This window comes from Hyaena hyaena, unplaced genomic scaffold (assembly GCF_003009895.1).
Source record: "Hyaena hyaena isolate Hyena2069 unplaced genomic scaffold, ASM300989v1 scaffold_281, whole genome shotgun sequence".
NCBI lineage: Eukaryota > Metazoa > Chordata > Mammalia > Carnivora > Hyaenidae > Hyaena > Hyaena hyaena.
The window spans coordinates 2,182,294-2,204,177 of NW_024080914.1; the positions used below are offsets into that span (position 1 = coordinate 2,182,294).

The 21,884-nt window shown below is 43.9% G+C and overlaps 2 protein-coding genes across 2 annotated transcripts in view; one reads left to right on the top strand and one right to left on the bottom strand.

Annotated features, from left to right (window-relative positions):
* SPTA1 (spectrin alpha, erythrocytic 1) overlaps window positions 1-13,007 on the top strand; it is a 63,975-nt gene extending 50,968 nt beyond the window's left edge. Inside the window, 10 exon segments of the mRNA XM_039246427.1 lie at window positions 2,090-2,299; window positions 5,558-5,854; window positions 6,701-6,813; window positions 7,969-7,986; window positions 8,483-8,534; window positions 9,854-10,041; window positions 10,961-11,014; window positions 11,399-11,545; window positions 12,175-12,319; window positions 12,849-13,007. Coding sequence (XP_039102358.1) covers window positions 2,090-2,299; window positions 5,558-5,854; window positions 6,701-6,813; window positions 7,969-7,986; window positions 8,483-8,534; window positions 9,854-10,041; window positions 10,961-11,014; window positions 11,399-11,545; window positions 12,175-12,319; window positions 12,849-12,974 — 1,350 coding nt within the window. The 3' untranslated portion in view covers window positions 12,975-13,007.
* Window positions 13,008-18,963: 5,956 nt separating this feature from the next.
* On the bottom strand, window positions 18,964-19,905 carry LOC120241350 (olfactory receptor 10Z1). The gene has a single exon (XM_039246404.1). It carries the CDS (start codon window positions 19,903-19,905, stop codon window positions 18,964-18,966), a length of 942 nt encoding a protein of 313 aa, XP_039102335.1.
* Window positions 19,906-21,884: the final 1,979 nt, after the last annotated feature.

Below are 21,884 nucleotides of genomic sequence, written 5' to 3' on the forward strand. Positions count from 1 at the left end.
TGCATCATTGTAGCACTAGATGACCTCCATCCTATCACATAATTGCCCCTTCTGAGAACATTTCAGATCTACTCTCTTAAGTTTTAAGTATTTAATACAAGACTATTAGCTATAATCATCATGTTCTACATGAGATGCCCAGAACTAGCCAGTCTTTTAGTTGGAAGCTTGTATCCTATGACCAGTACTTCCCATCTTCCCCACCCTCCAGCCCATGGCAACTACCAGTCTACTCTGTTTCTCGAAGTTCAGCTCTTCTGGATTCTACTTGTGAGCAGTATCAAGCAGTGTTTGTCTTTCCCCATCTGACTTAGTTCACTTAACATATGCTCTCAAGTTTCATCCACATTGTCACAAATGGCAGGATTTTTTCCATCTCGTGGCTGAATAATATTCCATTTTATACACACATACACATCACATCACATTACATCTTTTTTATCTGTTTATTTGTTGACGGACATTCAGGTTGTTTCCAAATCTTGGCTAATGCGAACAATTTTGCAATAAACATAGATGTGCAGAGTATCTTTATATTTTAGATGAATCTCCTATAAATTTCACAGTGGGGATAGCTTTATTTATCTAATTTGATCATTTTATTGGACGGGTGAGTCTCTTTACATTTGAAAATTTTTTAATGTTTATTTATTTTTTAGAAAGAGAGAGATAATCAGAGACAGAGCGTGAGTGGGGGAGGACAGAAAGAGAAGAAGGCACAGAATCCAAAGCAGGCTCCAGGCTCTGAGCTGTCAGCACAGAGCCTGGCACAGGGCTCGAACTCACGAACCACGAAATCATGACCTGAGCCAAAGTCAGATGCTTAACTGACTGGGCCACCCAGGCGCCCTGAGTCTATTTACATTTAAAGTAATGTAACTGATGAATATTTACTCGTTTACAATTTAACACTTCCATCTCTCGTCCAACCCCTACTTTTTGGTCAGGAACTGAAATAATTCGAGATATAATTTCTTTCTTTCTTTTCTTTTTTTTTTTTTTTGAGGACTTGCCTTTTTCATTGGCTCTTACTCCTCAGGCCCTTCAAGAGTTTAACTAAAAGCCTTTCACTGGGGCTTCCCCTTTTGGTGTTTTCAACTCAGCTCTAGGAGATTAGTTAGGAGCCTACTTAGCATTTTTTACTCTTTGTTACTCTTTCTGCTTGGCTTCCAGGACTCGTGGCCAGTAGAGTTTAGGAACCCATCGACGCCTGGAGAGGAAAAGGGCAAAATATTGAACCTTTTTTTCTGCAATTCTTTTCCCACCCTGGCTTCCCAGTTCCCCAAAAATCATCTCTTCTGCTTCCTGAGATTATCAAGAGCTCTGAGAAGCTGTGTTGCCCTCAACCCCTTGACCTGGGGCACGTCATAGGGAAAGGTTGCAGAGACTATTACTCTGGCCTTAATTCTGCTTCCTCTTCTCTAGAATTTGGATCCCTTCAGGTGTAGTTACCTGAGTTGCATTCTGATCTCTTTCAAACAGTTGATGTTTTGTACTTTTATCCAGCAGTTAAAGTTGCTCTCAAAGGGGGAATTAGTCATATACAAGCCACCCTATCAAATCTGGAAGTCCAGTATCCAGAATTCTGCAATGCTGATATCAACAACACACGTGTGCACGCACACGCTCTCACACATGAATCATCGTACAACCAAGCCCTGCAAGAGGTCTGTTGTCAGTGTGTATACCTCCAAGGTCTCTGATAGAGCACTGTCTGCTACCAATCAGAGCACAAAATCTAACGGAGGATGTAACAGAGTCTTAGAAAGGATGCGAGCTGTAGGAAGCATTTAGTTTTGACTCAAGAAATATGGAAGATCATACCATGCTCCAATATTCCCTTAATATTAAGTTTACACCTAACCTAAGTTCTGATTATAAGACACACATCCACCAGAACTCAGCCATACTCTCAACCACAGACATTCATGTAAGTCACTAGGTTGTTTCCTTCTGCTTGGTCATCACTCTCATCCTTTCCTAGACCTTGTCTGGTCCAGGATAAAAGATTTGGTAGAACCCAGGTGTGACTGGCCCCTGGGAATCTGCCTTGTTTCTCCTCTCACAGCTCCTCTCTGGGTCTTTCCAGGACACATTGGATGCCAGTCTACATAGCTTCCAGGAAGACAGGCTGTCAGACATAACTGACCTGAAGGACCAGCTGGTGGCCGCTCAGCACAGCCAGACCAAAGCCATTGAGGAGCGCCATGCTGCCCTGCTGCGGCGCTGGGAAGGGATGCTGGAAGCCTCCGCAGCCCACAGACAGAACTTGCTGGATAAGCAGCTGCCCCTAAAGAAGGTTAAAAAGAAAAAAGAGCCATAATCAGGCGTCCACTACCTGTATATTATATTAGCCATGGAATCCAGAAATAGATACTGGAAACTGTGTTCGGGTAATCTAGAGACATTTGAGTGAGTGCATGGAAAGGATCAGGAAGGGATTCTTATTGAACAAGAAGTAATTGGGTGGGTTTTTTTAGATTGATAGGATGGGATTTTTTGTTTGTTTGTTTGTTTGTTTGTTTGTTTTAAGACTGATCTGTCACTTATCCAGCTGACTTGAGAGGGAAGCCAGGCACATGTAGTAGAAGAGGTAGCTGGGTCAAAGGGTGGAAGGTCCCAGTGTTTGGAAGCACTAAACTGGCACGCAAGAGGTAAGGCTGTCCTTGGGCTTTTTTCTAATCCAGATAAAAGGAGCACTCGACAAGTAAAACTTGAGTTCCCATCTCGTGTTGACTTTTCTTAGCTGGGAGACCTTGTATATGTCCCTTAACATCTCTGAGCCTTGATTCCTCCATTTATGAAGCTGGATCATGTTACCGCTGTTTCCTGCTGGTCTGTTGTGACTATTAACAGAGATAATGGATCTGAAAATGGAGTGCAAACCACTAAGTTCTATGTAGTTATAAGTGATGACAATGTTCTTTCTAATGGTGGCCACTAAGGTACTGGATGCTGGTTATAAAAAATACCAATAATAAAAGGAAGCCAGGACGACCAGTGAAATTACTGAGCACTCCTAGACCATAAGAAGTATTGTACTGGGCAGCAAGTTAAGGCAGGCAGGGGAATTAGGAAACAAACGCACAGACAAATATCAGTCAGTGTGGATGCTTAGCTAATTACTCTATTGCTATGGAACCTACAGAAATGAATCTCAAGTGAAAAATCAAATCAGTTCATGGGCAACTTTACACACATATATGCATTCGAGATAGAAAGATGCTTTACATTCTGATTCTATTTTGCTTAATTTTCAAACTGCAAAGAGATTTGTTATTTTATTTTCTGATTATAACATCTTTGTAAAATACCAAGTTGATCCATAATATTCCAAAAGTAATAGGAAGTATTTTATAGGTTTTTGTATCTTTCCTGTATAGAGGCCATGTCAATTTCTCCATACTGGTCTATTTTAGCATATACAATACCGAAGTGAGTACAGGGTAAGATGTAATGGTGTAAAACCTTTGTAAACCCTCTTCCATTTAGGCCAGTTTTTTCCTCTTTAACCTCCATATTTGGGGATGAAACCTCATTTTTATATTTGCCTAAGATAAATCTCTTGGAAAGTATAAACTGCTGAGTATGTATGTATGTATGTAATTATTTTAGAGGGAAAGTGAGAGAGAGAGTATGGGAGAGGGACAGAGGGGGGGAGAGAGAGAGAATCCCAAGCAGGCTCCACTCTGTCAGCACAGAGCCCGATGTGGGGCTCAATCCCACAATGCGAGACCATGATCTGACCTGACATCAAGAGTCAGATGCTCAACTGAATGAGCCACCCCGGTGCCCCAAATCTATGATATCTTTTAAATCTAAAACTACTTTTGATCACCCAGTGTTTGGAACAGTCCATACTATTTCTCTTGTTCAGAGATTCAGACAATTTGGAGTCATGAAAGCATATGGAGAACTCCAGACATGATGTAGAAGTAAGGGTACAGATCAGAGGGTGGGAGCTGTGCTGGAGACTCGCTCCAGCCAGTCCAGGGGTCCATGAAGGATGGATGGTGTCGGCGAGAGAGAGTGAGAGAGCCCCAAGATTCTTCCTGATCACCAGGCAGGCATCTCCACACTGACAGTTTTGGTGTCTTTATTTATAGGTCAAATGATAACATGGCATCAGAAAAAGGAATTTTACTCTTTGTGATAAGTTACTTTGAAAAGTGTACAAAAACGGGTTTTTTGGAAGTATTCTTGCAGAATTACCCCAATCATAGTGAGGTTGGGTAAATCTTACAACTAAGGAAATAACAGGATGTTCTTAGTGAAAAACAATATGACATACATATTTGTTCTAAGTTAATAACACTAGGATTAGGACATAGGTTAAGTTGTATATAGACAGGCTAGGAGTCATTCTGTCTGGCTCACAAGAGGACGAATGGTTTTGAGCTGGTTAATAAATTGTTTGTGGAAACTTTTTGGACTTGATGCTGAATGTGTAAACACCATGGAGGCCTTAAACGTGTCGGCCTCTTTTTTGGGTCATGTTGTAGCTACTCTTATCTATCCTCATCCCAGCTGCCAGAGTAAGGGAGGGTGTTTGCGGAAAGTAGGCCTTAGGGAAGGGACTGTCATACTTCACCAGTTAGAAAAGGTGTTAAGTATTAATTTAAGCTCTGCCTTTATCTGTTCCTTAATTCTAAATTAGGCTCTTAGTCTCAGAGCCAGGCTCAATTGTAACTCTTGTGTTCTTAACCCCCTAAGTCTTGGATCTGCAAGGCCCATAGGAGGAGCCTTTTGACAATCATCCACAGTGCTTTCATCTAAAATCTCTTTTGAAGAGGCAGGAATATGCTTTTCCTTATGAGGAATCTGTGTGGGGAATATCAGTCTGATTTGGAATATTGTGAGGCCTGGTCAATACCCTCAGGCTCATTTCCAACATGAGTCAGTAGTAGCAGAAGGAGATACCAGTTTTCGTTTCTCATGGCAGGAGCTGTGCAAACACTGCCATTTCCTCGCTGAGACTGACATCCAGTGAGGCCGGTGCAGCTCCCAGCAGAGCTGGGTTTCAGCAGGGGCTTCAAGCATGAGCTGAGCCCTGAACAAGTTCTAGAAGGAAGGCAGGAAAAGAACTCAGTACAGGCAAAGAGACATCAGAGAGGTGTGGATAGACTGGCCTATCCCACAGATGATTTGCTTATTCACACGTTCATCCGTGCATTCACTTAACACTGATGTGTGCATGTTTCTTGTGTGCCAAGTAGAACTGGAAGACAGCCTTCAGAGTAAAAAATCATGAAATCTTATGCCTGAAAATGGCCCCTGCTTCTATTGGACTCTTGTATTTAAGACAACTCTAAGAGTCCGTCAGCCTCCTTACTTGTAGAGGACGGAGGCCTTGACTAGTCTCACACCGGGGCTCCAGGCCTCAAATTCGCCTGCCTGCCTGCTGAGCACATGGTCCTCGGCGCTTTCAGTGCTGCCGTCCTGCCGTGCTGACCCTCATAATAGTTGAAGATGACCACTTTTCTTTTTTATAGCCTCAGTTTTCTCTTTGGCCGAGGGGCTTTACCGGGCAAGATGGAGGTAACTTTTTCCTCTGCAGGCTGAGGAGCTGTTCATGGAATTTGCACACAAAGCTTCTGCTTTCAACCACTGGTGTGAGAATGCCGAGGAGGACCTCTCAGAGCCTGTGCACTGTGTCTCCCTGAACGAGATTCAGCAGCTGCAGAAGGACCAGGAGGTCTTCCTGGCCTCCTTGGTGGGGGTCCAGTCCGACTTCAACCATTTGCTGGAGCTAAACCAGCAGATTAAGGCCTTAGATGTGCCCTCCAGCCCTTATACCTGGTTGACAATGGAGGTGCTAGAGAAGGTCTGGAGGCATCTACATGACATCATCAAGGTAACAGCACCCGGCAGAGACTTCCTTTCACTGGGGTGAGCGTGAACACCTAATTTATTATACACGTTGGGGGGCCTTTTGAGAAAGAAAGGACACTATTAATAACCACGTTGGGACAGCAGTCATGAATGGAATCTGTCTAAGAAAGTTTTGGAAATATGTTCACAGTAAGGTATAGCCCTACACTCAGACACCCTCATGCTTCTGGGTTTTGAGCAGTGATTCATGGAAGCAAACACAAGCTCCAGGAGGTGGCTGTAAAAATGGGCTATGAAAAGTTCGCAAGACTCGTATATATGCCCACAGTCTACAGAATTTCCCCATCCAAGGCATTCATTTTATACATATCTCCAAAGTGCCTTTTTTATGTGTTTGTATTTAGTTTTTGTTTGTCTAAAATGATATTCATCATAGAAACTATGGAAAATATTAAAAAGCTCAACAGAAATTTCATGAAAATATCACCAATTTTAGATGGCAACTCTCATTACTTCCTTTCCCTAAAAAAAGACTGCTTTCCCTTAAAAGGCTGCTTTTATGTTCATTTAAATGAAAATTTCACCAGACAAAAAAGTGAGAAGAGAGATGATTTGCCTTTATTACTAGCTTATTTGTCACTGGGCTTGGTCTTAAAGATGTCCTGCAAGTACTTACAGGGCATGATGGGAGCTTCCTTCCTCTTCGGAGGCGAGAAGAGGTGGGTGGGATGACATAGGAGCACAGAGCACATGTTCTGTTAGATCAGGGGGAGAGGGGATGTACAGCTGAGAATAGCTAGACACCAGCTATTTTACTACAAAGAAAGATCTTCAATGTTCACACCACTCTCTGTGATTTGGAGTTTAGGAACGGGAGCAGGAGCTGCAAAAGGAAGAGGAGAGACAGGTCAAGAACTTTGAGATGTGCCAGGAGTTTGAGCAGAATGCTAGCGCCTTCCTTCAGTGGATCTTGGAGACCAGGTGCATGGTGCCGCCCCCAAATCCATGATCCTTGTGTCGCCAGGGCGGCGAAAAGTGTATCTGAGGGGAGTAGGAGGGGGTCCTACAACGTGTGTGTTGTTTTAGAATCACCAGATCCTGTCTGTGCTTTTCATTTGGAATTGATGGTTTTCTAAATCAGTCCTTACAAAATCAGGAAATGAGAATTTCATATCCTTCCATGTTCTCTCCTTGATGATCTCATTTTCCCCTGTTACCTGTAACTAAAGTCTAGAAATCATAGCAGTCCCTTATGTTTGCACTTTACAAAGTGCTTCTATATCCATTACCTCCCTCAACTCTCAGAGTGACCTTGAAATTTGTACAGAGCAGATTTGATAAGCTCTGGGCGTGGGCGTCTCCAAGTGTGGGAAGAAGATCTGTAGACAAGTTTATTTGCTCCAGGTCACATATATATTTATGGGCACGACCAAAGGCAGAGCCTACTGTGAACACCTGCTATGAAGCTCTCAGGCTGCCCCATTGCTAAAAAACAAAACGAAACAAAATCGTGGTGAAAATCAGTGAGATAATAAGAGCTGACTGCTTTTATTAAATGCAGAATGTCCTATAGGTGAAAATAACATTTGTCGCATCTTCCAGGGCAAATGACCTGGAAAAGAAGAGACTTAGAAGGTGTAACACGTTAGAATAAATGTCAAAGTTTGTAGGCCGTATCCAGCAGATGGGTCAGAAATGTGGTCAAAGTGGTGGTTTATACAATCCATGATATACACGGCTCCCACAAACACAACGAGGAAAGCCCAGACAGTGAGCCAAAAGAAATCCTGCGTCATAGCCAAAACTCATGTGACAGAAGGCAGAAGAAGCGAAATGTTTCATCCTCTGCCTCTGATGTGGTCCTTACCACCAATGCCCCACCCCCAGCAGCAAGGGCCTGACACCTAGCACGGTCATCTGACAGCTGACAGCTCTTCATCCTAGGACACGAGGAGCTGAATTGAGGCTCTGAGCTCTTCCGAGTGGGAGAGACTCTGGGGACGGTGTGAAACACTGGTTAAAGAGGATTTTAGATATATCATAGACCTGAGGAAAGAAGATCATTGAAGTAATCCATGTTAACTTGTGATTTCTCTTTTATCTCTTCTGATTCCTGCTCCTGACCTCCACGCCCAGGGCTTATTTTCTGGATGGGTCAGTATTTTATGTTACCGTGTTTGTTTTATTATATGACTCTTGAACAGTCACTTCAGGAGGACTTAGCATGGGGCATCTGTGTCATCATCACCATCAGACTGAGATGACACCTTAGGGGAAGCATGCGGTGGGAAGAGAAGCACAGGGTAAAGCATCCTGCCCTGCACCCCACTAGGGGGAGACTTACCTTCGTTAGGTTAAGGGTGTATTCAAGAGTAAGAATGAGGTGGGGCGGGCAGCAGGAAGGGGATGGCAGCCTTCTGTAAGGCACAGAAGAATGAGAACAGACCTTCCTTTTCTTCTCATCTGTCCAGCAACTTGCTAATTGACAGAAGGGTTTGGTTTCATGAAAATCTGTTGTGAAAATTCATTTTGAAGAGACCATACAATAAAATATAGAAGTAGAGAAATGTAGTGTGTCCGAATCAGTCTGTCTGGGTGAAATATTGACCTCTGATATGATGAGTAACATTTTCCTCTGGTTCATAACTAGGTCTTTGCTCAAAGAAACAGGAACACTGGAATCCCAGTTGGAAGCAAATAAAGTAAGTAATGTTTGCTTATTAGCCGAGGATATTGCCGGAAATTACAAGGAGTGCAAGGAGAACCAGTAGTACTTTTAGGTAAACTCCTGGGCCTGGATGTCAAGAGCTTGAGGTTCTAGCCCCAACCCTGCCAGCAATTTGCATTATAACCATTGACTGCCACTTCATGGACAAGGATATCAGTTTGTTTCAATGTCTGAACCTGAATTTCTGTAGCTATACATGGAGTTCATAATGCCTACATCATAGGGTCATTGTGATGATTAAGAATGAGAACGGGGACACCTGAATGGCTGTCAGTTAAGCGTCTGACTTCAGCTCAGGTCATGATCTCAAGGTTCGAGGTTTGTGGGTCTGAGCGCTGTGTGGGGATGTCTGCTGTCAGCATGGAGCCCACTTCAGATCTTCTGTCCCCATCAGATCCTTCAGATCCTCTCTGCTCCTCCCCGGGGCCTGTGCATGCCTGCGCACCCACGTGCATGTCCTCTCTCTCTCTCTCTCTCTCTCTCTCTCTCCCCGTCTCTCTCTCTCTCAAAAATAAACTAAAAAAAAAAAAAAAAGAATAATAACAGATGCAGAAACTCCTAGCCTACAATTGCAGCATTCCCCAATTACTGTTATCATTTGACATGGGCAGACAATACAACTGAATTAGAGCATCTCTCAACAGTTGAGTGAAGCCCCACTTCAAGGGGAACACTTAATTAATTAAATCTAATTACTCCCTAATGAGAGAACTTCAGTAATAAAGAGCCAGATGTTGTCAGGTACCAGTGATCACTGGAGGGCCGCAAACCACTGTACGAGGTAAGACATTATGTCCACCCACCCTCACCTCAGAACCCAGCCACTCCTCCCCAAGTCAGGAGAACTACTTCCTGTTGAGAAAGCATGGCCTTTAATGTGCCAGGACAACAAGCCAAATCCTGGGGAAGTCTGCCCACGCATCTGTAGGGAGACGTGAGTTGGCCACAATCCCCAGTGTGGATAACTCGTGGCATGGATGACTGGGAGCCAGCCACACAGGCATCCTGGAAATGCTAGTCCTTTCTCCTGTAGCACATAACCACTAACTCTTAGATTTATATATTAGAGATGTCCAGAATGACAGACGTTGCATCACTTAACCTCCCCACCATCGCATAAACAAGGAATACAGAAGTGGATTTCCTGAGTAGTTCATTTTTCACAGAGGACAGGAAGATGCCTGAAAATAATTAAGAAGGACCAATCAAAGGAAACCCAAACTCATCAGCTCTACCATCCCTTGGTTTGGAGCTACCCTGTGTGACTGCTCTTTCCTTTTCTGTCTTCTCCAGCGGAAACAGAAGGAGATTCAGGCCATGAAGCGCCAGTTGACCAAGATTGAGGATCTGGGAGACAATTTAGAGGAGGCTCTGGTCCTGGACATCAAGTAAAGCACCATCGGGCTGGCCCAGCAGTGGGACCAGCTCCACCAACTGGGAATGCGGATGCAGCACAACCTGGAACAACAGATCCAAGCCAAGTACTGTGGACCCATGACCAGGGCTGGGCAGGGTGTGGGTGTTACTAGGTGTCAGGAACTTAGCCCCAAGGGCTAGAGTTTGGGGTACTGTATAAAGGAGCTGCTTCAGAGATAGGACACACACCATCTTCAGAATCAATATTCTCTTTCTCTCTCTCTCTCTCTCTCTCTCTCTCTCTCTTGCTCCCAGAATGACTATTTCTCTTTCTATGGGAATCTATTTTGAGACAGGAGACAGAGCCCCATCCCCCGGAAGCTACTCACCATCTGGCTCTTAGAGTTCTTTCGTCTTATGTGATCTCTTCAGGAAGCAATCCCTTTTATACAAGTCTGTCTCAGATGTCTAGAATGCAAGAAACATTCAAGGTGGAGAGCCAGAAGAGCAGAATTCATTTGTTTTTCTACATAAATTAATTACATCAAAGCAGCTTTTGGTCTCGATGATAATGACAGCATAATCTCTAGATCAGGGATTGGCAAACTTTCCCTGTAAACAGACTGATTATAAATGTGTCAGCCTCGGAGAGCCATGCGGTCTCTGTTGTAACTACTCACTATGCTGTTGTAGAGAGAAAGGGCTATTAATAACCCACAAGTTCAGGAGTGTGTCTATATCCCAATAAAATTCTATGTATGGACACTGAAATTTGAATTTCATGCAACTTTTATGTTGAATGAAACACTTCTTCTTTTAATTATTTCCAACCCTGTAAAGAGATGAATACCACCCATAGCCCATTAAACTCTACAAATGCAAATGGAAGACTAGATTTGGCCCATGGGTCATAGTTTGCCAAGCCCTGAACTAGATGATCTGAGTAGCATATTATCCGCGGACATCCCTCTCCATTCCACATGGCAAGTCTTCTGGTGTTTTTCTGTTTTATTTCATGAGTTAATCCATTTTTTTTCCTTTCAGAGACACCATAGGTGTGAGTGAGGAGACATTGAAGGAGTTTAGCACAACCTATAAGTGAGTAGATCTTCATAGTCGATCTGTTCTTTGTTTTCCAACCCATTCAGAGTGAATCTCCACATAACTAATTTTTCTCCTTAGTGTGGCTTGGTAAGATCATAAATGAAGAATGTAGTTGTATTAATTAGCTTGATGTCATGGCTTTTAATATGTCTCTGAGAATTCCTTGACTTTAGAAAATACATTTCTCTCATGTTTCACATTTTACTGTCTTTGCTCCATCTACTGGGTTAAAAATCATGCAGAAACACAGGCAAGTTCTCCACTCAGTCCTCTGATGCCCTCTGACATGTTAAAGCCTCAGCCAATCCAACAAGAACTGTTCTTTTCCATTCTTATCTGGTTCTCTATGAAACTTGATAAGATGTTTTTGTTTTTCAGACATTTTGATGAGAATTTGACAGGGCGCTTGAGTCACAAAGATTTCCGGTCCTGTCTGAGAGGACTCAACTACTTCTTGCCCATGGTGGAGGATGATGAACCTGAGCCCAAGTTTGAGAAGTTCCTGGATGTTGTCGATCCAGGGAGGTAGGAAGGAGACCAAAGGGATGGGGCTTGGAGGAACCAGCATAGAGAATAAGATGATCCATAAAGCATGACCATTAACCCGGTCGGGAATAGGAAGATACAACCATATATACATGAACTGGGCAGCTTTTGGTGCCTTTGTAGCATTAGCTCAGAAGTGCATGGCACTGACTCAAACTCAGGCACAGCCTTTGCAATTTGCTCGATTCCTGCTTTTTACATTTGATCTATGAATTTCAGCTGACTCTGAGAATGGACCTTGAGAGAAGAATCTTTCCATGTAAAGTCCTAAGGAGACCCAAATGTTTCGGAGCCCAACTGATGGGGATGGGATTGTGTGCACGTGGGGGTGGAGACAGTCATGGAGGCGCTAGTTCTTTCTAATGTCAAGGACGCCATAAGATCAGAAATTGAGGCCTTCAATTCAACTTGAAAACCTTGAAGTGCCTGGGGACTGGGGCTGATGGAGAGTTGCAGACTGTGAGGAGCATCCAGCCAGAAAACTCACCTGGGAGCAGAGGCTGGGGCCAGGGAAGCAGCATTTACTTAGCTGCAAGGGTGTGGGGAGTAGGGTCAAAATAGAGATCGCAGTCCACATCCTCAGAGAGCTGAGCCCATTTCTCCCACAGGAAGGGCTACATCTCCCTGGAGGACTACACCTCATTCCTGATCGACAAGGAGTCAGAGAACATCAAGTCCAGCGATGAAATAGAGAATGCCTTCCAAGCCCTGGCGGAGGGCAAGGCCTATATTACCAAAGAGGACATGAAGCAGGTCAGATTGCAGTTGTATGCACGGTCACTATGCTATCATTCTAACCCAGGGCTTGCTTACCTCGGGCCTGGTGGCCTCCCATTGGCAACTACCTTCCCCCACCCACCTTTTTTTTTTCCCTTGAGGCAGACACTGTACTGGACAAGTTGACATTTGCTTTATTCACCCTTCATTTTGTCTTGTCCCAGCTTGAAAATTTAGGGCCATCCTCTAAGGGCTGTAACAGTCAATTCCAAACCCGAAACTCAATTTTTAAGGCTATTTCTTATCCCATGTCTTTAATAACCCAAGTTTATGGAATGGGATAAAGCATGTGGTCCAAGTGAGATGAGCGCCTTGGGGTCAGGGCTGGTTGAAAATATGGGCTGGTTCAACTCACAAGAAATTAGAAATTTCAGAGAAGGTATGCGGTGGGCATGGGGCTGGCTGCTGCTTCTAAGTCTCTGGGGCCCCTGGGTTCAGGGCATATTGCCAACCCCAGGAGTCAGCTATTGTTCATCCTTAGGACGGTATCTCTTTTTCATTTCAGGCCCTAACCCCAGAACAAGTGCAGTTCTGTGCATCACATATGCAAGAATATGTGGACCCGCGAGGCCGAAGCCACCTTGCTGGTTATGACTATGTGGGCTTTACCAATTCCTACTTTGGCAACTGATAAGCATCTTTTTCTGGGTCATAGAAAATCTTGGTGTGGTGGGAAGTACCGGGGGAGGAAGGAAACAAGCAAGTATGGGGGGAGGGAGATAGTCGTGTGTGTGTGTGTGTGTGTGTGTGTGTGTGTGTGTGTTACACTTATTAGAGCACCTGGAAAAATCTCAAGCTTGGGGGATATAAGGCATTAAGACATTAAGAGAGTTGGAGGAGAGGCGGCATCACAGGCTTACTTCATATGCAACCAGTAACTACTCAGGGTCTCAATTTTTTTGTTGTGTTCTACACATCTTTATCATGTTGTTTTGTTCTGATTATAGAATAAAATATTTCCTTTTGTAAAAAATTTCATTTTTAAGTTATTTATTTATTTATTTAATATAATTTATTGTCAGTTTGGCTTCCATACAACACCCAGTGCTCATCCCAACAAGTGCTTTCCTCAATGTGAAGTAAAATGTTACTGACACACATGAGCTTCTGTATTTCTGAGAATCGCACAGACATCTAAACATGGGCAGGTGATTACACTGAAAACAAGAGTCATGGCAGAATGGATAAGGTCCAAGATGAGTTACAAACAGCTTCTCTTGAGTTTTGGAATGTGTATAAATTCTTACCTTTGGGGGGAAACTGGGTGGCTCTGTTGGTTAAGCATCTGATTTCGTTTTGGCTCAGGTCATGATCTCACAGTTATGTGAGTTTGAGCTCTGAGTTGGGCTCTATGGTGACAGCAGGGAGCCTGCTTGGGATTCTCTCTGTTCCTCCCCCCCTCACTCTGTCTCTGTATTTCTCAAAATAAATAGATAAATAGAATTCTTACGTTTGGAAACAAAGAATGACATTCTGGAGAACCCCCATGTCTTAGTCTGTAGAAAAAGAAGAAGCCAGCACCTGTTTTCCTCTTCATCTGTCCCTTTTCCATACTTCTCCATGAAAGAGGATATCATTCGTCTCAGAATGGTGAGATCATGACAGAATGGGGCTCCCTTTTGTGCTCTGTGTCCTCACATTTGCTCTTACATTTTAATATGATGAAGAGAATATTAGTTTTGATTTCCTTCTGACTCCCTTTAAAGTAAGAGTTACCAGAATTGTTTACAAAATGCATAATTAAGAAAAAAAGAGGGGGTGCTGTCTCCAAAGGATGTTTAGGTCAAAGCTGATGGTCTGTCCAGACGTGTAAAAGTCGATGGTGTCGTTTGCTGGAGAGAATTCTTAGGTCACATGAACCTTGTACGGAACAGCTGGTGTCCTGAACAGCATCCACTGCAGACCCCTGGATACTGCCACCTGATTATCACCTTGTTTCAAGTCATCCTTTGCACAAAAGTCAGTCCTTCCTCAGTCAGGGACAAATTCCATCCCAGGAACCATTTAAATTTAAATGAATCTTTGGTTAAAACTAAAAAGCTATCTTTGCTGCTAATAATGTGTAAGCATTTTTACTGATTTTTGCTTAAGCATTTGGATACTACTGAACATAAAAATCAAAAAGTATTTGCAAAAACACTTAATTATGAGTTACCAAGAATGAGTGCAGCTGAAAAAAAAAAAACCTAGCTCAATAGACCATCAAAAACCAGTATCGTTAATATCACACTTACCAAGAAGTATGGAGAATCTAGCAAATGTGTGCTTGTCATGACCAAAGACAAAGATGAATATGGTTCCATTCTCATCCTGACCCCTGCCAAGTATCTGCCAGGCCTAAATCAGATTATTAGGCATGTGATGGATCAAGAAATGCTCTTTAAGGCAAAGGACTGTTAGCATTTTATAAAAGGTATTGGTAATATTGAGGTCAGAGAAGATAATATTTATCTGAAGAATCAGCAAAAATATAAGAGGGTGATGCTGTCAGAGTCACATACAGCTCCCTCCAAAGTCAGATTCTGACCCCCTAGGCACACAAATAAAAATGGAAATGGAGGAAGCAGAATACATAATTTTGTTGGGTCTGTAAATACTCAGAAGTTTTTTATGTTTTATTTATTTTTGAGAGAGAGGGACAGCATGAGCAGGAGAGGGACAGAAAGAGAGGGAGACGCAGAATCCAAAGAGGATCCAGGCTCCGAGCTTGCTGTGAGCACAGAGCCCAATGCAGGGCTCGAACCCAGAAACCGTGAGATCATGACCTGAGCCAAAGCCGGACGCTTAACAGACTGAGCCTCAGACATCCCTGTAGATTCTCAGCTTTTAATAATTAGAACTTATATCAAATGTCTCTTGTGATTTGGGTTTAAGTTCCTCCAAACTGATACTCATCTTTTCTTTTCTTTTTTTAAAAATATTTTAACATTTTATTTATTTGAGAGAGAGACAGAGAGAGGAGAGGGAGAGAGAGACAGAGACAGAGACAGAGAAAGAGCTGCCAGCACAGAGCCCAATGAGGGGCTCAAACTCATGAACTGTAAGATCATGACCTAAGCCAAAGTCAGATGCTTAACCAACTGAGCCACCCAGATACCCCAGTACTCATCTTTTCTTAATTTTCTTAACTTTCTGGTCACTTACTTTAAACTGGAATCCCTGACTTATTCCTATTAATTCTTTTCTTTACAATCTATAGGCTGGAGCCTGTTTCTGAGCCCCAGCCCTGTGGCTACGTGCCTGCTGGTTTTGTTGTTTTTTTTTTTCTTCATGATGCCTACTGCTCAATGTGTCTCCATAACTTCTACTCCCAAAAAGAATGTCCCCCTTTACTTTCAATGGACCTTTCTGACACCAGACATTTGCCTGGAAAGATGTCAGATGTCTGTTTCCAGGCCAGTTTCCCAATCTGTAATCCTCTCAAGGCCCAGGATCCGGGTTCCTCCTTTCTCCAGTCAGACGTGTGCCAAGCAACAGCCCTTTATTCCTGTTTGTCCAGTTACATCATGGCTTGCAAGATGCAGGACACTGCTGGTCCCTGCTTTCACCAACATCAGTGGGGGACAAGGAAGGTGGCCTCAAGCGATGCTATCTAGAAGCTCCAGACAATAACAGATGGCTATACTGAGTGCTCTGTGAGTGTGGCAAGCTCTGTTCTGAAAACTTTATATCAGTCTTCACCAAAAGAGCCATAGAAAGCAGATGCTACTATCATTCCATTCTGTGGCTGGGAAATGGAGGCACAGAAAGGGAAAGAAGCTTGCTCTCAGTCACGTGTGTAAAACATGGCAGAACTAGGCTTTTACCTTAGGAAGTCAGATTCCAGACCCTCCAGTCTCAATGGGTTCCTAAATAACCATGAGTTGGGCATATGTGATCATGTTCACATCAGAGGGGCCTCTGCTTTGCTGTGTGTGTGTGTGTGTGTGTGTGTGTGTGTGTGCGTGCGTGCACGCATGCATGTGCATGCCTGGAAGGATGATTTATTCTTTGTAAGAAACACATGGTCACTTTTGTAACTAAAGGAGAGAATTTGAATCACCTAAGAGATTTTGTAAACTATTTGTGCCTGTCCGCATCCCAGATCAATTGCGTACATCTGTCGGGCTGGCTCCCAGGAACATCTATTCTGAACAATTCTCCCTCTCCCATGTGATTTTTATATAAATGTAAGACTACTACATTTGGAAGTCAGTAGGACTTTTGAGTATTACTTAGTAATTCTTGGAACATCTTTACCCACCACTGCTTGGTACGCATTTAGGGAATGCCATGCTAAATGGACTGAAGAGATTTTGGAAATGAATTTGCTCAGACAGCCTCAGTGCAATGGGGAAAAGGATACAAGAGTACACAACTTCGCTCCAATGACCCAGGCCTTTCTACCATCTGACTAACTTGCCTACCTCTCCCCAACCTGTTCTCTTCTCTGGGATCTGGCTCCCTTCCTCCCAAATTTGGTTTCCACAAAGTTCTAACTAGAATCTGTGTTTCTCCCTTGAGAACATGGGAAAATATGGATTCCTGTTTGAAAAAAACAAAAACAAAAACCCAACATAAGTTTCTCTCAACTCTTGCCCCACTGCTCATTCATTGCAGAGTTACGTGAATCCTGCAGTTTCTTTCTTTCTTTTTTTTTTAATGTTTCATTTATTTTTGAGAGAGAGATAGAGACAGCGTGAGCAGGGGAGGGTCAGAGAGAGAGGGAGACACAGAATCTGAAACAGGCTCCAGGCTCTGAGCTGGCTGTCAGCACAGAGCTTGATGTGGGGCTCGAACCCACAAACCGTGAGATCATGACCTGAGCCAAAGTCGGATGCTTAACTGATTGAGCCACCCAGGTGCCCCGAATCCTGCATTTTCAAAACCTCCAATGTTTTGTAATTTTCTTCAGCTCCCAGCCCCACTATCCATGTTCTGGTCTCCACACCTTTCTTTAGAGTGATGACGATGGATTTCTTACTAACCTCTTTGCCTCTTTTTTCTCTCTGCCGAGATCTGTCATCCTCTCTGCTACGGGATTAATTTTCCTAAATCAGTTTCCAGATGCCAGTCAGCTCTCTGCTCAGAGGTTTGCTGTATCCTCTCTCCCACTGCCCAAGGCATCAAGCCTGAAGCAAGGTGGGGTTTTTTTCCTTTTTTTCCCCTTTTTTGTCTCTTTCATAGTTTATTGTCAAGTTGGTTTCCATATAACACCCAGTGCTCATCCCAACAAGCGTGAAGCAAAGTGTTGAAACTGCTGTTCGCAAAAAATGTCTTCACACAAACCAACTTTTCAACACCACTGGTGACACATTTTCAGTCTGTCTGAAACAGGCCTAGATTGCCTTGCCATTGAGACTTTAGTTACCCTATTTTCTCTTTTAGCATATACTTTCTTCCCACCGACTGCATTTAAAATTTACCCATCTGTGAGAAACTAATTCAAATACCATCTTAGGCATGAAACATCTGATTCTCCAAAGAAATCTCAAAGCCTCTGATTCTCCCCTGAGATTAACCTCTCCCCAAACTAAAAGCCAATACCACTTTGCTTAGCACGTTATTAAGGACAGCAGCTAACATTTATGGGAAGATCATTATGATCCAGGCACTGTGTTATATTCTTTACATGCATGGTTCTGTTTAGTAAGTCATGTGAAACAATGAAGTTACAACCATTTTTACAGATAAGGACATTGAGGCCGAGGAAGGTAATGTAACTTACCCAGCATCACACACTTAGTTACAGGGCCTGTATTCAAACTCCTACCTGACAACCGTGTGAATTCATTATACCTTTACTTACCCTTGAGAATGTCTGTGCATGAGATATTGCAGGTACAAAGTGTAATACGCAGGACTGTGTGTCCACCGCAGATTCTACAGGACAGTGTCCATGTTAGGGAGTGAACCAAGCAAGGAGCTTCTTAACACCAGAGATCACGAGGCCATCACAGGGCTACAACAATTATCAATGAAAATAGGACATATATGTCTTCAATGAGATAGAATCTACCAACTGTGATTGTCTGTGACAAGGAAGAGCACAAAGTAATAATGAGCCAGAGTTAGATGGGACAATGACATTAAAAAAATAATAAAAAGATGAAAGACACCCCATGGGGGAAAGGAAAAAAAACCCTATCTTTTCATTTAACAGAGCATTCAAACTAATCTGTCAAATAGATTCTCACCGAATTTCAGATCTTGGAAGAGCATTTTAGGTAGGATAGTCTAATTATGCAGGAATTTTAGAAATCTCTACAGTATCCCTGATAGAGCCCCAGCCAGCCCTGCTTTGAACTTGAAGTGCCAAGCTGCTCTCCTCTTGTTCAGCGGAGCTGGATAATTCTTAATGAATGGGACCATAGCTAGTGGTAGCATCTCTGAGGCTGAAAGTGGAAATTAAGATTCTGAGCTCAGTGGGAGTTAAGCACCATGGACAGAGAAGGAAGCCCTGCTCCTCTTCCCCCAGCAGCCCCTGCCCCTCCCCCCGGGAAGTGTGGGCAGCAGGATGGGGATCTCCCAGAGGGTTGAGGTTGGGAAGCTTTGACCTGAGACCCGGAGCATCTGGCCAGTTGGCCTGGTTTCTGGTCTCAATCCAGCCTACACAGAGGAGGCTGAGCCACAGGGAGCCTTCATCCTCCACCCAGCAACCTCCCTTTGAAGGCACTTCTCAGGGCTGTTTGCACAGCTTGATTCCTTAGACTATAAACAATAGGGTTGAGAAGAGGGGTCACCACAGTATAAGTGACAGCAATAAGCTGATCTCGCTCAAGAGAATAACTGGCTTTGGGCCTCAAGTACATGAAGGAGGCACAGCCATAGTGGATAATGACCACTGTGAGGTGCGAGGCACAGGTGGAGAAGGCCTTCTTCCGCCCCTCAGTGGAGGGAATCCGCAGGATAGCCGCCAGAATGTAGGCGTAGGAGATGGTGATGAAGGAGAAAGAGACCAGGAGGACCAGCAGGCTCAGGATGAGGATGCCCAACTCACTCGGGCCTGTGTCCCCACAGGCCAGGCTCAGCACTGGCGGTGTGTCACAGAAAAAGTGCTGGATCTCATGGGAGCCGCAGAATGGGAGGTGGAAAATGACCAGTGTCATTCCCAGCCCAAAGAGGTACCCACTCAGGAAGGAGGTGCCAACCAGCTGGGCACAGAAAGTAGGATCCATGCGGCTGGCATAGTGCAGTGGGGCACAGATGGCCACACACCTGTCAAAGCCCATGACGGCCAGAAGGAAGCAGTTGGTACAGGCCCACGAGGCAGAGAAGAACATCTGGGCAACACAGCCCTCATAGGAGATGGCCTGGCCCCCCATGACCAGGCTGGAGAGCATCTTAGGGATGATGCCCAAGGTGTAGCAGGTCTCAGAGAAAGACAGGAAGGAAAGGAAGAGGTACATGGGGGTATGCAGGTGCCTGTCCAGCCTGATGACCACAATAATGAAGACATTGCTTGTCAGGGTGACCAGATACAGAGAGAAGAACAGCACAAAGAGCAAGAGCTGTAGCTCCCCAAAGCTGGAGAAGCCCAGGAAGACAAAGCCCCTCCAGGTGGACGCATTGGCCTGCCCCATCCTCGGTGGCACACTAATAGATGTGTTGATCCCTTCCACCTTGCGTGTAGATGCCCAGCTTCTTTATAAGGCAGAACGAGGTGGATTCTCATTTCTTTGTACCTGTTGGAACTCAAAAAGATGGCTGTAATTTAGACAGCAATCAAACCTCAGAAAGGTATTTATCTCATTAGATGCAAAGATGCATTTTCACATGCATGTATATACATGCTCATGCATGCACAAAGACCCACAATATGCACACATGTGCACACACACATGGTTATACACATATACATACACACCACATACAAAGCACTTGCACATAATCATGCATATTTCCTGCATTCAAAACTCAATGCAATGCACATTTGCCATCAAAGACCATATCCACAAATACATCAGGCAAGCACATATGTTATATATGCACATCTATTGAGATATCACATAAATAAGCAGATGTGTGAACCACACATATATTCATACCAACATCATACATACACCCGCATAAGAATATGCCTGTGGACATATACACATTGCCTGTTAGAACGTGATGTAGGGTGGCTTGATGGATATTATTTTATGGGTCAGGCAACAGAACAAAGACTAGAGATAAAGTGTCTGAATTCTAATCTAACATTCCTTCCCCCCAGTGATGACTCTTCTCACACTGTGGGACATGCACTCCCATGAACATGGAACTCAAAGAATCCCTTGCCTGTGCCACTATCTCCAAAGTCTTTTCCATGTGAGTCCATGCACAGCACTGGAGGAAGCATCAGGGCTCAGGGAAGCAGCAGATCCCCCAGCACCCAGATCAGCTGCCAGGTGCTGCCTCTGGGAGACTAGGCACCAGAGCCCTCCACTCACCCAAAGAGGCTCACGGTGAGGCAAGCCTGGCTTCCCAGCGACCATGCTCTAGATGCCTCTCCACCACCCTGCCTGCAGGAAGAGATCCGAGATCCTTCTCTGAGCAAAAGATGATGTTCCCAAGTGATAACAAGATAGCTTCCACACCTGTGGACCCAGGGGGTGAGTCATTTCTGCTTCCATGGAAACAGCTTCTCTCTCTGAGCACCCCCTGTCCCCATGGGTGTGGTGTTAGGAAGCACCTCCAGTTGTGTTTGCCATTAACTGTGAACATTCTTTTGGGGAAAGCAGAAGATGAAATGTGAGCACACAGATGCTAGCATCATTATTCAAACAACAATTCGATTATGTGCTAAATATTATATTTATTACTTTCCCATGTTATATCTCTTTTAAAACTTAAAATGACCCGGTGAGAAAGAGTTGACAGTTGCATGTTACAGAAGAGGAAACCGAGCCCAACAGAGGCTAGTGACCCACCCAAGATCACAGAACTCAGATTCATGCTCTTAGAGTCTCCCTATAAGATGTGTAAGAACACAGGAAGTCACCTTCTCCTGCTGTTATCTCAAGAGCTGGAGATGACTGTTTCTTATCTGTGTTCAGTACCAAAGGCCACACACACTCCTGTTCGCATACTGAGAACACCCTCATTTCCCAGGTATACCTCCTTCACCGGTCCTCATCCGTCCACTCCACTTTCTCACACACATCTTTTTAAAGTTTTTTTTTTTTTTTTTTGAGAGAAAGAGAGATAGAGAGTGCAAAGGATGGGCAAAGAGAGAGGGAAAGAGAGAATCCCAAGTAGGCTCCACGCTCCTAGTGCAGAGCCGGATGTGGGACTCAATCCCACAAAACGTGAGATCAAGACCTGAGCTGAAATCAAGAGTCAGACACTTAAGCAACTGAGCCACGCAGGTGCTCCCAGACACATCTCTTCAAAAGGAACTTTACTTTATTTCCATCTTTCCACAATACTGCAAGAGCTGTACCTAGATTTTCAAGATATCATTCAGACTGTCTTGAAACCTGAAAATATCCAGAAAGTCCAGGCTTAATACTCTTATCTAACTCTTCACTCAGTGTGCATCGCTCTCTAGTACACTCGCAGTGTGAATCCACACCTCCAA

What these genes read in the sequence shown, in the direction of transcription:
- LOC120241350 (XM_039246404.1), bottom strand. Translation starts at nt 19,905, where the DNA reads ATGGGGCAGGCCAATGCGTCCACCTGGAGGGGCTTTGTCTTCCTGGGC.